General features: G+C 44.3%; 1 protein-coding gene and 1 long non-coding RNA gene across 20 annotated transcripts in view; one reads left to right on the top strand and one right to left on the bottom strand.

Annotated features, from left to right (window-relative positions):
• Window positions 1–11338, bottom strand: part of LOC111924302 (uncharacterized) — a 31735-nt gene extending 20397 nt beyond the window's left edge. For 5 of the 18 annotated variants that reach the window (XR_015277359.1, XR_015277356.1, XR_015277357.1 and 2 more), the window contains exons 1-3: window positions 10805–11338; window positions 5710–5801; window positions 5215–5352 (exon numbers count right to left, since the gene is read on the bottom strand). This is a non-coding gene — a long non-coding RNA (uncharacterized LOC111924302). Of the gene's footprint in view, window positions 1–283; window positions 5353–5709; window positions 5802–9278; window positions 9503–9759; window positions 9910–10804 lie in introns of those variants that run through there. The other 13 variants (XR_002861589.2, XR_015277347.1, XR_015277349.1 and 10 more) reach the window with 13 other exon arrangements.
• SP4 (Sp4 transcription factor) overlaps window positions 9575–14530 on the top strand; it is a 28913-nt gene continuing 23957 nt past the window's right edge. The window contains exons 1-3 of one of the 2 annotated variants that reach the window (XM_086854430.1): window positions 9575–9681; window positions 11345–11445; window positions 11906–13454. In XM_086854430.1, the coding sequence (XP_086710556.1) occupies window positions 11365–11445; window positions 11906–13454 (1630 nt within the window). In that variant the 5' untranslated portion in view covers window positions 9575–9681; window positions 11345–11364. Of the gene's footprint in view, window positions 9682–10219; window positions 10671–11344; window positions 11446–11905; window positions 13455–14530 lie in introns of those variants that run through there. The other variant, XM_023920455.2, reaches the window with a different exon arrangement.

Below are 14530 nucleotides of genomic sequence, written 5' to 3'. Positions count from 1 at the left end.
CTGCTGCACACAATAGGTGCATAATTACTTGCAGAAAATACTCCTAGACTTATTTACATTTTGTTTTCAATTAAAAGGATATATAATATAGAATTCTGATGAGGCCTGGCCAAAATCTGATCCAATACAAAATTTTCACTTATTACTTAGTTGATGGAATGGAGAGCACACTCAAAAAGAATGCCAAAGAAAAGGGGTGCAAGGAACCTGAAGGATTAGAATTCAAAATGACTTTGATAAATGGGAGAAGTGGTCTGTAATCAATAAGATGAAACTCAACAAATATAAGAACCAAGTACTATATTGAGGCTAGAAAAAAATCAAATGCATAAATACAAAATTGAGAATACTAACAGCACTGTAGAAAGAGACTTGGCTGCAACAATAAACCACATATTGAATAGAATCAATGCTGATGAAAAAACAGAAAAACTCATCTTGGGACATTCTAATAGATATGTCATATGTAAGGCAGGATTAGTAATTCTTTTTCTTAACTCACTTTTCAGAAGCCTCAGTTTGGGGTAGAGAAATACAATAGCACATAAAGAAGAGTACTTTAAAAAAATTGTTTAAAATATGGAAAATGATTGAAAAAGGGAGAGGAAATATTTGCTCTAAAATTAAAGGCTGATGACAGGTGTGGAGGTGATTTCTCAACCTTCCAATATGTGGAAAATCCTGAAAAGCAGGGACCCCACTTCATGATTGTTCTTCATGACACTGAAGGCATGATAGAACCATGCTGGCTTTAATTGCAGCTGGAAAGGTTTAAGATAAAATAGGAAAACCTTCTGACTCTAAGGATAGCTACAGACAGAAATAGGTTACCAAAAGCTGAGGTTTAATTTCCGCCATTCAACTTTCAAAGAAGAGGTTAGAAAAATACTCATCAGAGTTCCTCCATTCCTTTGTGGAAGAGGAAAACAGTGGATCCTGATGGATTTTCATTCTTGCTATTTTTGTTACAGTCTCAAAGAAACAGAAAGATGCAACTTAAATTAGCTATATTTTTTAATTACTAAATATTTCCATGAAAGTTTCTGACAGTGACTTGCCTTTTAGAAATTCATGCCCTAGTGGTCTGCTCATTTTAAACAGTAATGTCTGCAGAGGTTAGAGCTCTTGCTGACTTTGATCCATTCTCTCAAGACAGCTTAATGTATTTCTTGATGCCTGCAGGTCTTTGATTCCAAATATTTATCTTTTCTTGGATTCTCTTCTGACCACTTGAATTTTACATTTCCTCACAGAACCTCTCTGACACATTCATCAGGTACAGAATTCAGATGACACTGTTCTTGATGCATCCCTGGCATCATGGGGGCTGCTTTTAACTCTTTATAGGCTGATTTATTACTCAAATTATCGAACGCAGTATGTTCATTTAATCATTATACTATAGTGTAGTCAAATATTTACCAGATTGATTTTAAGCATGTTATTTTTTTAAAATACTTTGACTTTTATTTCATGCTTTTATGCCTGTGGATACCCATTCTACAGTTAAGATCACTACACTAATCTTCACTATCTTGCAGCTACTGTGACAGAGAGAGTCAGCTATAATTACTTCTTAAATCAGATCTCATTTGTTACTTAGGACTAAATCTCTTGTGCACCAGCAAAACCACCTACTGCTTAAAGTAGTCCTTTGTGGTAACAAGAATTTGCTGCTCTTAGCTATGTCCTTCAGTGGCATTTGAGCCAATAATCCTGGGTACTTGAAATTATCTATTTCTACAAGTTTACTTCTATCTGGAAATAAACTGCCCTTGTTAATGCACTTCTTTTGCAAGGATTATTCTTCCAGAATAAAATGTACTGAAACTTTGAGCTAGGTAAAATTTAAGTCTATGGCTCATGTTCTTGGCTCCCTCTCCTCAGAAGTTTTATGAAAGTGTAACTGTATCCTACTGAAGAGTCAAGATTAGAAAATATATTTGAGACTATGAAATGTGCTTGTTCATCTGTTTTCTTTTCTATTAGAGTTCAATAGTTACAACAGTTCAATAGGAGGAAAAAAATCTACCTCCCATTCACCCCTCCATCTGCTGTATCTGTAGACTTGAATTTTCAGGTACATTCATTTATTTTCTCAAATAAAAACCAACATTGTAATTCACATGTCCCTCATGCAGCTTTTGTCTAAATTTATTAATACAAGACGTGTGCAGAACTATGTCACTGGTACAACATACAAAATTTGGACTACAAATTGCAAATAACACAGAGAATAGGGTATCCTGTTTATGACTGTATCTATATTACAGGTATGTTAACTAGTATCCTCTAGCTCAACTTCATCCCATTTTCCCATCCTCTGGTGCTTTGTAAACTGGCAGCGCGGTTTCACTGCAAGAAATAGGTGAGAGAGGTTATGAGTCCACAAGTTGAATCCATCATCCTGACTGGGTCCCTTCTAACTCAACATATGCTGTGATTGTGTCTTTGAACTGTTTAAGTTGAACAACTTTAAAAAAACCCATAAAATGCCCTGGACCTATCACCACACCTGCCATCACAGTGTCTCCATTTTTGGAAGATGAAATGAGCAAAAAGCACATATGTGGGCAGGGCAGCAGTGCTTTCGGTGGCAGCACAGATGCAGGCAGACTTCCTGAGCCAGAAGCATTTCCTGCACACAATGGGCCACAAAAAATGAGACTGCAAAGTTGGTTACATCAGACATGACTTTCTGTGTAGTCATATATTGCCAATGATGACAAAGACAGGATCCTTTTGAGCATCACATCTGGCTCTATGAGAAGAGTTCTGCAAAGGCAGGTGGGGCAGCTCAGCAGCAAAAAGATTTCAAGAATGGGAAGTACAATATTAACTATAATAAGTTCAGTCCTTTTTTTGGTGAGAATATTAATGTATAAGCATGTTGTTGAGCAAGTGGAGAAAATAACTAGTCATGCAGAGACCCAAAGCACAGTTCTCCTATCTCAGTGCCCTGGCAGCATTTTGGGACTGGAAAATCAACAGCTAGCAAAGCTATTTAGGAAATTAAAACATTAATTTCATCATTAATGAATAACCTAATTAAACAATTTTGATAGGAAGTGGTAGTAGACTTGGATACATCCTCATCTGCATCAGGGTCACTGATGGGGAAAAAATTCTCTCTGCTATCCTGGCTGCTGCTGAGATAGACTTTTGGTTTGTTTTTTTTCCTAGTAGCTGGTACAGTACTGTAGGGTTTGCATTTAGTATGAGAATAATGTTGATAACACACTGATGTTTTAGGTGCTGCTGAGAAATAATTACTCTGAATCAAGGACTTTCCAGTTTCCCAAGTTTTTCTAGTGAACAGGTAAACAAGAAGCCAGAAAGGAGCACAGTCAGGGCAGCTGCCCAACTAGACAAAGGCATATTCTATACCATAAAATACTATGTCCAGTACATAAACTGGGTGGAGTTGACAGGAGGAGATAATTACTGCTCAGGGCTGGACTGAATGTTGGTCAACAGGTGGTAAGCAATTGTATTGTGCATCATTTGTCTTTCTCGGGTTTTATTTTTATTTCTCTCTCTCTCTTTGTTGCCAACCTTTTCATTATTACTATTATTAAAAATATTATTACTATTATATTTTATTTTATGTTTGATGTTTAGTGTTTTATGTTTTATTTTAATTATTAAACTGTTCTTAAGTAAACTCCAAAGTTTCTCCTCTTCATCCCGCCGGGGCCAGGGGGCAGTGAGCGAGTAGCTGTGTGTTCCTTAGTTGCTGGCTGGGGTTAAACCATGGCAGCCACGAGTCTCCATGCTCTAGATCAAAACGAAGGAGTCACTGTGTTGCAAGCTTTTGTAACTAACCATGGAAGACAAGGCTAGGGTGAGGTGATACATGGAGGTGTATGGTATCTGCATGTCCTACAGCTCTCTCCTGGCCATGCTGACACAAGATTATGATCCCTCAACCTCCCAGCACACTGAGATCAACAGACTGACCCATCAGATCCACTGGACACAGTGCCTGCACCCTGGCAGTGAAGCGCATGAGCTCATCTTCATTAAGACCTGTTCAGTTACTGATTTAATTACCTTAGGGTGATCACTGGCTGGGTGTACTTGTCCATCTCAAAGAAAAATCCTTGATTTTCTGCCAGACTTCATTCTACTCATAGCTTTCATATATATATATATATATATATATATATTACATATTTAAGAGTATCTATCTCCTAATCAGAAGGAACTACACCTCAAGGTTTTTCCTTCCCTATTTAATCTAGCACTGATGGTAGGGTATGTCACATACTTAGCCAACAGGGGCTCTCTAGCTCGGGGGAAAGGAGAAGGCAAGATATCTGCAGAGACTTATACCTGGCAGAATCTTGGGACAGGAGGAGAGGAGCCAACAATACATCACAGCAATGACACCTAGAACCAAGTAATTCCCCGGGTTCAAACATACTTCAGGCAAGACTTGATTTTAGTTTTCAAACTTGTGATAGACTGACCATAGAATAGTGTAGAGAAGAGAAATATCACCCCCTTAAGATATGCAGATCTTCTCTATGCTAGATGACATGATTCTCGGTGTTGGAAAAACACATTTTTGACCTAGTAGGGGAAGCTCATCAGTGAATGTCCTGAAGTCAATTTCCACACTGTGTCCTTGGATATGCTGACATCCTGGATTGCAGCTATCACTTGTTACTGTGACAAAAAAGAAAGTCTGATGTCTTGAGTAATGTCAGATAGATTTCACTTTCCCCTCCTAAGAAAAAACCTCACTTTCACAATGTCTAATACAATGTCATCCAATAGCAGTCAGAGCTGACATGGTAGCAGGGTGCATGGGCCCTGTCTAGAGCCACATAAATCTTGTTCAGAATAAGTGTTTGATTCAGTGCTTGAGACATACCTGCTTTCTCATAGTAACTGCAACACAGTAATGACATGAGAAAATCCTAGGAGAACACTAGGTAAGTGAGAAGCAGGTCCAATGGAATGCAGCACAAGGAAGGGGAGCTTTGTCTTTCAGGCCTGGAGAAGTTAGGACCATGGCAATCATAACTGAAACACTCATTTTTACCACTGGTCTTCCTGAAGGCAGGATTCTGAATCCAATCCTGTGCTGTCTGAGGTTCCCCAGGTTGATGCATTTTCAAAGAGAGGATACTGAAGAAGAAATCACTGCTTGAGCTCCCACAGTGTTGTCAATAGATATTTTCCACAGAATCCAAGTAGGTCAAATACCTCTTGCTTGGTTCACTTGGGATCACATGGAACAATGCTGAAGGAGCTTGCTTGCCAAGTACAAGATTTCCACTGTGGCTCTGGTCCAGGCACTCTCAGATCAGTAACACTAGGCCATCACCAAACTCTTCAAAGCTGCTGTTGATGGAATTGAGACAGTTGTTTACAAAAAAAATACCAGATGTATGAGAATAAATATGCACCCAAACCTGTATATATTTCTTGGGAAAAATTCAATTTCCATGGCAAAGCAGCACCAAGAGCACAAGGGAGCATGAAAGAATTGGCAAAAAAGCTTCATTCAGAAATACGGTTACTGATATTTGATCTTACACAATCCTGGCAGACAAAAATTACTCCTTCATATGTTTATATAAATATTCCCACCACCACCCCCAGCTTGAGTCAAACAGTGTGGTCTTATAGTAGTTCAGCACTTTGTGTCTAAGGGCTGCATTTTTAAACTAATACCAGCTACCTTACAACTGGACTTACAGTTTTGTGAAGCCACCATGTCATTACTGTCTCTGCTGTTTGCAGCTGCTGGCCTCTCATCTCTCTCTGTCCAAACACAACCTATGTAAATGCTGGCAGAGAGTAGAGAAGGGAACCAATGAAACTGGAGCACGCAGACAGCTGTCTTTCCCTCCCCCTTCACGCCCCCTCTTTTTTTCTCCTTTTGTAAAGATATTTGGATGTTGTTCTGTTCAGCATTACAAGCCCCACTGTGCTCTGGAGGGTCATGCCTAAGTAGGTTCAAAAATATCAGTCAGTGTGTTAGGTGAAAAAGCAAGGAGTGCTAAAGACAGCTTAAAGAGCAAGCCAGAAGTGATACAGTAGAAGAGTTTAGAAGCTTAAAAAGGGGAGAAAAAAAGGGAAAAAAAAAAAAAGATAAGAATGCAACATACAGGTGGGGATTTGGGGTGAGAGAATATTTTTGAGGTGGAGAAATGGGTAGCTATTAGAACAAGGAAAGAAAGTAGCAAAAAATAATGGGAAAAGCAAGACCTTGAGAATTAAATTCACACAGGAAAAAGTTGGAGAAAATAAAGTAAATTTAAAGATTAGGAAAACAGAAACAAAACAGAAGAACTGACAAGAGAGAGAAAACTGCACATATGGATAGAGAGAAAGGATAATTAAAGCATCAAAAACAAGGAGCTAAGCTCTTTGTAGTTAAAATATATACACACTGTGAGAGACACAAAGTAATAGAGACAGCATTAAGTGGATTTTCTTAGTTTGGGCTGTTGTGGAAACCAACCACCCTCATGTGATACTATGCCTGAGCTACATCTTGCCAGGAACCTCATATTTCAGTGGGTCTCTGCTCACCCACACATTTCCATGCTGTGCTCTTTTCCTGGGTGACAACACACTTCTAAAGTTCTGAGCCTGAAAGAAAGCTGTGATGAAAGCCTTTTGTTTATTTTTTTCCTGTTTCTGATATTTTACTTTTATAAATCCCCATTAGCAGTTGGGACTCCTGTGCCTGTGACACACATCCCGTGTGTGACACACATCCTCAGACCTGATCTTTCTTTCATACCACTCGTCAGGTGACTATGGCTGACTTCAATCAAAGCCCACAGAGAACAACCAGTGTCAGGGTGCAAAGGGAAGGTACTGGTTCATGTGGGAACAATGCTGAAAAGGGTAGACTTAGCTTAAGCTGGCAGAAAGAATTTGAGCAAGAGTGACATTTGGAATTTGGGAAAGAGTAGGTGGTATAGGAAGAACTATGGATGGTAAAAATAAAAAATGAAAATCATGGTGCCCCTACTGAAACCACCTACACCACCACCATCTTTTATCTGTCACTTCAATCACTTGCTGAGTTGACACAGATTTTACTCTTTGCACCCTAGAGCAAATTTTTCAAAAGTACTGTACCTACAGCCTCAGATGGAAAGCCAGTAAAAGTTTAAAAGCTTCCACAGGACTTAAAACCTCAGTCTCTCACTAAAAAAACAAAAAACAAAACAAAACAGAAAAACAGGAGGGTGACATGGTAGCATATTTGCCTGTTCTTCATACATCCTCTCCTTCAGGAGGTGCCCCATACTCTGCTTCCCAGAGCTGAATGCATGGGAAAGCTGAGATGCTCTGAACAGCCCGACTGTACACTCCCACACAATGCCCAGGGGCTGGAGCTCTCATGGAGCTCAGCCCTGGTCCTGTGGTGGAGGTGGCCCAGTCTCCTGCTCATCTGATGACCACTGGATCACCAGCAGGTCTTGTCACTACCTCAGACCTGCTTGGATGTGAGGGATGGTGCCTTGACCAGGAGGGCACTGCCCTGCCTTGGCAGGGTGCTTTCTAAGGGGGAAGCCCTACTCTTGCTGCTCCCTGGCACTGACTAGGAGGAACTGGGACTTGGATGAACTGTAAACTGTGAGCTACTATCACTTGTTTGTCTGAACACAAATAATTCAACATTTGTTAGGGCCATGATCCCTTCCCAACTCCCAATTTTGTTGTTCCTGTGCAACAAAAGAAAAAAAAATGCCATGTAGATAGGGCAGGAATTCAAGCAGTTTTTGGGAATTTATAGATGAAAGAAAAAAGCTTTAGTTACGTTCTCTAAAAGCACAATAGTGGTATGTCCTTAGAATTCCAGTTCACAGCTGGGCTGGACAGTTTAGGGGAGCAAGAAGTGAAAATACATTTATGTGTATTTTTTATATATATTCTTTCTGTGTAGAAAACACAGAAGAAACAATCTTAATTATGTTATGTGTGCTACCATTTCTTTGTACCTTTCTTTGGTATGTTGTTAGGAAATGGGTCAATTTCAGGAATGTAGTTTTTAATTTTCACTACTACAGTGGGTAAACTGATAGCCTTTCAAAAATACGGAGCAATGCTCTGGGGATAAAACTACACCACAGTGACTGACACACAAGAAAATTGTCTCTTTAGAAAACACAAACCTTTAGAACTGAGAATTGTGATGGATTTCAGAAAATTACTCTGTCTAGCCCTGCTCTGAGGTGGAATCAAATACTCCCAGACCAGCCTGGCACGTGCACACCCTAACTTTACAAAAACTTCCTGTTAAGGAAGTTCCTTTGGCCCAAAAGTTTGTCTGTTCTGGTGTTTCACCACTACAATACCAAATAACAGAGAAGAGATTCAGAGCATGTCTGTTAATAGTAGGGACAAACATCATCCATTCACTGCTATGACAATGTAACACTCAAGTTGGATTTGATGATCCTTGTGGGTCTCTCCAATAGAGAGTCTCTCCAGACTATTCTGTGTGCTGTAATTTTCTGCTTGTGACCTGTGATTTTTGTCTATACAATGTCTGGAAACAGCCTGTGCCATGCTTACGTCTATCGCTTTCTTACTCTACAACGGTATTTCTACATTTCCTTTCTTCCAGAGGGTTTGCTGGAGGCCTGGAGTAGAGAGTGGGTGGAGGATGGCCTCCTCCCTTTGAAGGATGAACAGCTGGTAAAGAACTGTTTTGGCACTTTCGTCTTTGACTTATCATAGAATCATGGAATGGCCTGCATAGGGACGAGACTTAAGATCATTCAGTTCCAACCCTTCTGCCATGTAAGACTCATTCCACAGGTTGCACAAAACTCCATCCAGCCTAGCCTTGAGTACTTCCAGGGATTGAGCATCCACAACTCCTCTGGGCAACCTGTTCCAGTGCCTCACCCCCTCCACAGTAAAGAATTTATGCCTAGTATCTAATCTAAACCTACTCTCAGACTGAAGCCATTCTCCTGTTGTCCTATCACTACAAATAATCCTTGAAAATAGCTCTCTCCATCTTCCTTGTAGCCTCCCTTTAGGTAGAGGAAGGCTTCAAAAAGGCCTTAAGCCTCCTCTTTTCCAGGCTGGAAAAACCCAGATATCTCAGCTTTCACAGTAGGAGAGGTGCTTCATGCCATTAATCACCATGGAGGATGGTGATACTTCACTTGACAAACTTGAGCATGTAGTATTGAAAATTTAAACTGACAAAATTTGCACACGTGCACCAATTTTTTTCCAAATCTGAGTAAAATTAACAGGCTTTGCCACGGAGGTGGTTATTGTAGATTTACCATATTTGTACCCCATAGCTGCCACGACCAGCTCCGGCTTGCCCAGCTATTGCTCCAAAGCAGTCAGGCTGAGGGGGGGCCGAAACCGCAGGGAACAGCGACACAAGCACCGGGAGGAAACAACAGCACCACGGCAATTCATCTACTTGGAATCCAACAACAACCAGCCTAGTCCAGCACAGCACGCCGGGGACTGACTCCCGCTTTGTGAACCTGCAGCGAGGCTGAGCACTGACGGCTCCGGGCTGACCCGCCCCGAAGGCACCTGCCGGGCACCGCCGCCACGCATGCGCGCTCTCGTCACCGCCAGCCCAGAACTACATATCCCGGCGTGCCGCGCGCGCCCGCCGCTGCGGCCCAGCCAATGTGGAGAGAGGAAGCAGTTCCCGCCTCCACACAGCAGGTGTGGACGCAATGCCGGAGCCACCCTTCCCCCGCCCGCAGGCAGAGGGCTGGCGCGGGAGCTGTTACAAAGGCGTACCGCGGTGGCAGAGCGAATAGGCCCTGCCTTCCCTATGGAAGCCGCAGGGGTGTCTCCTCCCCGCTCCCTGGCCAGCCGGGGAAGCGGGCGCGGGGGCCGCACCTCAGGGGAAGCGGCGGCTCGGGGGCTTCCCGCGCGCTGTCAGTTACGAGCGCGCGAGGCGGGCGGGCGCCACCGGGTTGGCCGGCGGCCGCGCGCGGCCCCGCCCGCCCCCTCGCCGGATTCGCTAGCGACCGGGGCGCGCGCGCCGTCCATCATCGGCCCGAGCCGCGGCGGGACCTGGGGCTGAGGGCTCGGCCGGGCCCCGCCCCGCCCCGCCCGAGGCTCCGCCCCCCCCGCCCGCCCCTCCGCCCAGCGCTGTCAAGCGAGCGGCGCGAGCGCGGAAGCCCGGGCCCCCCGCACGCCCCCGCCCCCGTGGAGCGCGCGCGCCTCGGCGGCCACGCCCCCCCCCGCGCGGCGCGGACGGGCAGAGGACCGGGAGAAGGAGGAGGAGGAGGAGGCCGAGGGCCCAGGGCCGCGGCCCGCCCCCGGCCCGCCCCCTGTGCCTGCGGCGTGGGGAGCCAGGCTGAGGCGGAGCGGGGCGACCGAGGGGCCGGCGGCTGGGCTCGGTTTCCTGCTCAGTGGGCGTCGTTGGGGCCCCGGCGGGCCCCGCCCCCGCACCGCCCACCCCGGCCCCCGACTGTCACTCAAGGCGGCGGGCTGAGGCCGGCGGCAGCGGCGGGCGGAGAGAGAGGCAGCTACGCCACAGCCCAGCGGCGGCCATTCGTGGAAAAATAGGCCGTCCCGCTCCTCCCAGCTCCGGCTGCGACCGGCCTTCTCCCCGCTACCCCCACCCCACCCTCCGCCTCCTCCTCCTCCTTCTCCTCCCCCCTAGAGCGGCGCCTCAGCGGGGCATTAATGCGGGATGAGCGGTATGTAACCCCCTCCCTCTCTCCCTCCTGTGCACACCCCTCCCTCCCTCTGCTCCTCCCTCCACCCTTCATCCCCCCTCTATCCCGCCCTCCCGGGTTCCCCCTTTTCTTCCCTCTGTTCTCCCCCTTCTTACCCCTCTCTTCTCTCGCTGCCCCTCCGCCCATCCGTGCTGCTTCCTCTTATGCCCCCTTTCTTCTCTTCCTCTCCTGCCTGCCCCTCCGGCTTGCCTCCTCCGTACCTCCCTCCTCCATTCCCCCTTTCTTCGCTAACGCTCCCTCCTGTGCACATCCTTCCCTCCTTCATTCCTCTTTTCCTCCCTCTTTCCCTCCCATGCACAACCCTCCTCCTGCCCCCTAAAGCATCGACGGCCACTGAGTGGCCGCCGATGCTTTAGGGGGCAGGAGGAGGAGGAGGGTTGTGGGTGGTTTTTTCCTGCTGTCTCTGGGAGAGGAAACCAAACCTCCCCTTTCTGGGTGTTAACTCTCCAGCCCCCATGGGTTGGGTTTCAAACCACGTTTCTTAGGACTCGTTCTTTTGTAATAATGATTTGTACTTTTGTTTTTATGAAGAGGCAAAAGCGACAAGCTGGGAACCGAAAAGGATATGCTCGTAGGTTTTGTTATTGTATAAATGAAGGTGAATAATTAACCTGTTACACTTGATATTTTTGCAGATCAAAAGAAGGAGGAAACTATGCCCACAGAGGGAGAGAAATCTCCCGAGGCAGAGAATAACAACAATAATAATAAAAAAGGGAAAACTGGAGGCTCACAGGTAAAGAACACACACCCGAATAGGGAAGTGCCCAAACTATTAGCATTTAAAATGAAATGTTCAGCTAACAGCGTTTCCTGCTCAGGGCATCTTTCTTTGGGTTGAATGAAACACAGTTGGTTGGGTGCAATGTTTTTACTGCCTGGACATGTTTGTTTGATTGCATTTTGCAGTGATCAGCTGCTTTCCGTGTAATAGGAGCATTTTTTAAATTTTTTTCTTTATTTTGAGGGGGTGGGAAAGACTGAATTGATGATGCAGTTGAGGTCTTGGCTGTCATATAATCATTGATAATTGATAAATAGAATACTATGTTTAAAGATTATTTACAGCAATTCATACTTCCTTGCAGAAGCACTCTTTTTTTTTTCTTCCTGTGCAAACCTTAATGCTGACTTCTGATGGTTCATACTTACACTCTTCACCTGAATCCTTACTGTTTTCCCTTTTTAATGGATAGGATTCTCAGCCTTCACCTCTCGCTTTGCTAGCAGCCACTTGCAGCAAAATAGGAACTCCTGGTGAGAATCAAGGAACTGGACAGCAGCAGATTATTATAGACCCAAATCAAGGTTTGGTGCAGCTTCAGAATCAGCCACAGCAGTTGGAATTGGTAACAACTCAGCTTGCTGGAAATGCTTGGCAGCTCGTTGCCGCTGCTCCTTCTGCTTCAAAAGAAAATAATGTTGCTCAACAAGGATCTTCTGTTGCCTCAAGCGCAGCAAGTCCCTCCAGCAGTAACAATGGAAGTGCATCTCCTTCAAAAACCAAATCGGGCAATTCTTCTACAACGACCCCTGGACAATTCCAAGTCATTCAAGTACAGAATCCAAGTGGTAGTGTCCAGTACCAAGTGATTCCACAGATTCAGACAACAGAAGGTCAAATCAATCCATCAAATGCTACTGGTCTACAAGACATACAGGGTCAAATTCAGCTTATTCCTGCAGGGAATAATCAAGCTATTCTCACAACCGCAAACAGGACAGCTTCAGGAAATGTTATTGCTCAAAACCTAGCAAATCAGACAGTTCCAGTCCAAATCAGACCTGGTGTTTCCATACCACTGCAACTGCAAACTATTCCTGGTACTCAGGCACAAGTTGTAACAACGCTGCCTATAAACATTGGTGGGGTAACCCTGGCTTTGCCTGTGATTAACAACGTTGCCACTGGAGGAAGTTCAGGGCAAGTTGGCCAGTCTACTGAAAGTGGAGTTTCCAATGGAAATCAGCTGGCATCTACACCTGTCACTTCTGCGTCTGGTAGTACCATGCCAGAGTCTCCTTCCTCCTCTTCCACCGCTACAACCACTGCCTCAACATCTCTGACTAGCAGTGACACACTGGTAAGCTCTGCAGAAACAGGCCAATACACAAGCACAACTGGTAGCAGTTCAGAGCAGGCGACTGAAGAACCTCAAACAACTGCTACGGATTCCGAAGCCCAGAGCTCCAGTCAGCTTCAGTCCAACGGACTACAGAATGTCCAGGATCAGTCAGGTTCCCTTCAACAGGTCCAGATCGTAGGTCAGCCTATTCTGCAGCAGATACAGATCCAGCAGCCTCAACAGCAGATCATTCAGGCCATTCCTCCACAGTCATTTCAGCTCCAGTCAGGCCAGACTATACAGACCATCCAGCAGCAGCCTTTGCAGAATGTTCAGCTTCAGGCTGTGAGCCCAACTCAGGTGCTCATCAGGGCTCCAACTTTAACACCGTCAGGACAAATCAGCTGGCAAACTGTGCAGGTTCAGAATCTGCAAAGCCTTTCAAATCTGCAAGTTCAAAATGCTGGGTTACCCCAACAACTAACCATTACCCCTGTGTCTTCAAGTGGTGGCACAACCATTGCCCAGATTGCTCCGGTGGCTGTTGCTGGTACTCCCATCACTCTGAATGCTGCCCAGCTTGCTTCAGTACCTAATCTTCAAACAGTAAGTGTTGCCAACCTGAGTGCTGCAGGTGTTCAAGTTCAAGGAGTTCCTGTTACCATTACCAGCGTTGCGGGTGAGTGGTCTCAAAGTTTTGGGGTTTTGCTTGTTTGTAGGGTTTTTTGTTTTGTTTTTGGGTTGTTTTTTGGGGTTTTTTTTGATTGTTTGTTTTTGGTTTTTGTTTTGTTTGTGGTTTTGGTTTGGTGGGGTTTTTTTACTACTACGAGAGTACCAGATGATTTTAGATTAACACTCTTTCCTTCAGAATTTTCTGTAATGAACATTAAATGCTTAACTGTGAGGAAATATCTTACACATAACACTAAAATTCAGATTTTAAATAGCTGACACTTTTGCTAAACATTGAATTAATATTACCAATTGCGTCAGTTGAAATGGAACTGTTTGTATTTGATAAACTGTCCTTAAATATTTCTGTCCTCCATCTTACTAAAGACGTGTAGGCTCCAGAAGTGAACATGAGACTTTACTGTTAGAGCTTCAATATGTTTGAAAAACAACCCGAAAAAGCTTTTTCCAACAGTATTCCTAATCTCCTTTTGGGGAATGTAGAATGAGAAGTAACAATATGTGAGCTGGGATACCTTGTGTCCTGGCATGCATTCATATGGAATCACTCATTGCATTCTGCACTAGCTCATGAAGTTGTTCCCTTAAAAGTCTTGAGTTCTGCAAAGAGATTGAGTGGAATGAGGTGTGCTTGCACATAGTTTATGTGGCTTGTTTTAAAATAAAAGGACAAAACCAACTGGTGATTGTACTGCAGTACTTGCTGCTGAAGTTTTGATATGTACTGTGGAATGCCTGTTTGACTATGCTTGTCTAATAGTTGGGAAAGGAGCTGTTAAAAGGCTCTAGGCTGGATTACTGGACTTAGTTTTATGGTTTACTCTGTGCAAGGTCTCTGCAGTGTCCCACAAGGACAACTCTTGATGTAAAATTTGCTGACTTTTAATGTTTCAGATAAAACTTGATTTAAGTAGGAATTTTCTTTATCAGCTTGATAACTAAGCTTGGGTTTATGTCATAGAAGTAAAAGTCTTCTATTGTAGTAGTTACAATTAACTCTTCTCAACAACAGCCTGACTATAGGCACAGTTTTTTTACTATAAAACTGTTAGAAAAAACTCA

Source organism: Cyanistes caeruleus, chromosome 1 (assembly GCF_971803275.1).
Source record: "Cyanistes caeruleus chromosome 1, bCyaCae1.hap1.1, whole genome shotgun sequence".
In the NCBI taxonomy this organism is placed as follows: domain Eukaryota; kingdom Metazoa; phylum Chordata; class Aves; order Passeriformes; family Paridae; genus Cyanistes; species Cyanistes caeruleus.
The sequence above is the reverse complement of the archived record's forward strand: the minus strand, read 5'-3'. Positions and strand labels throughout refer to the sequence as shown.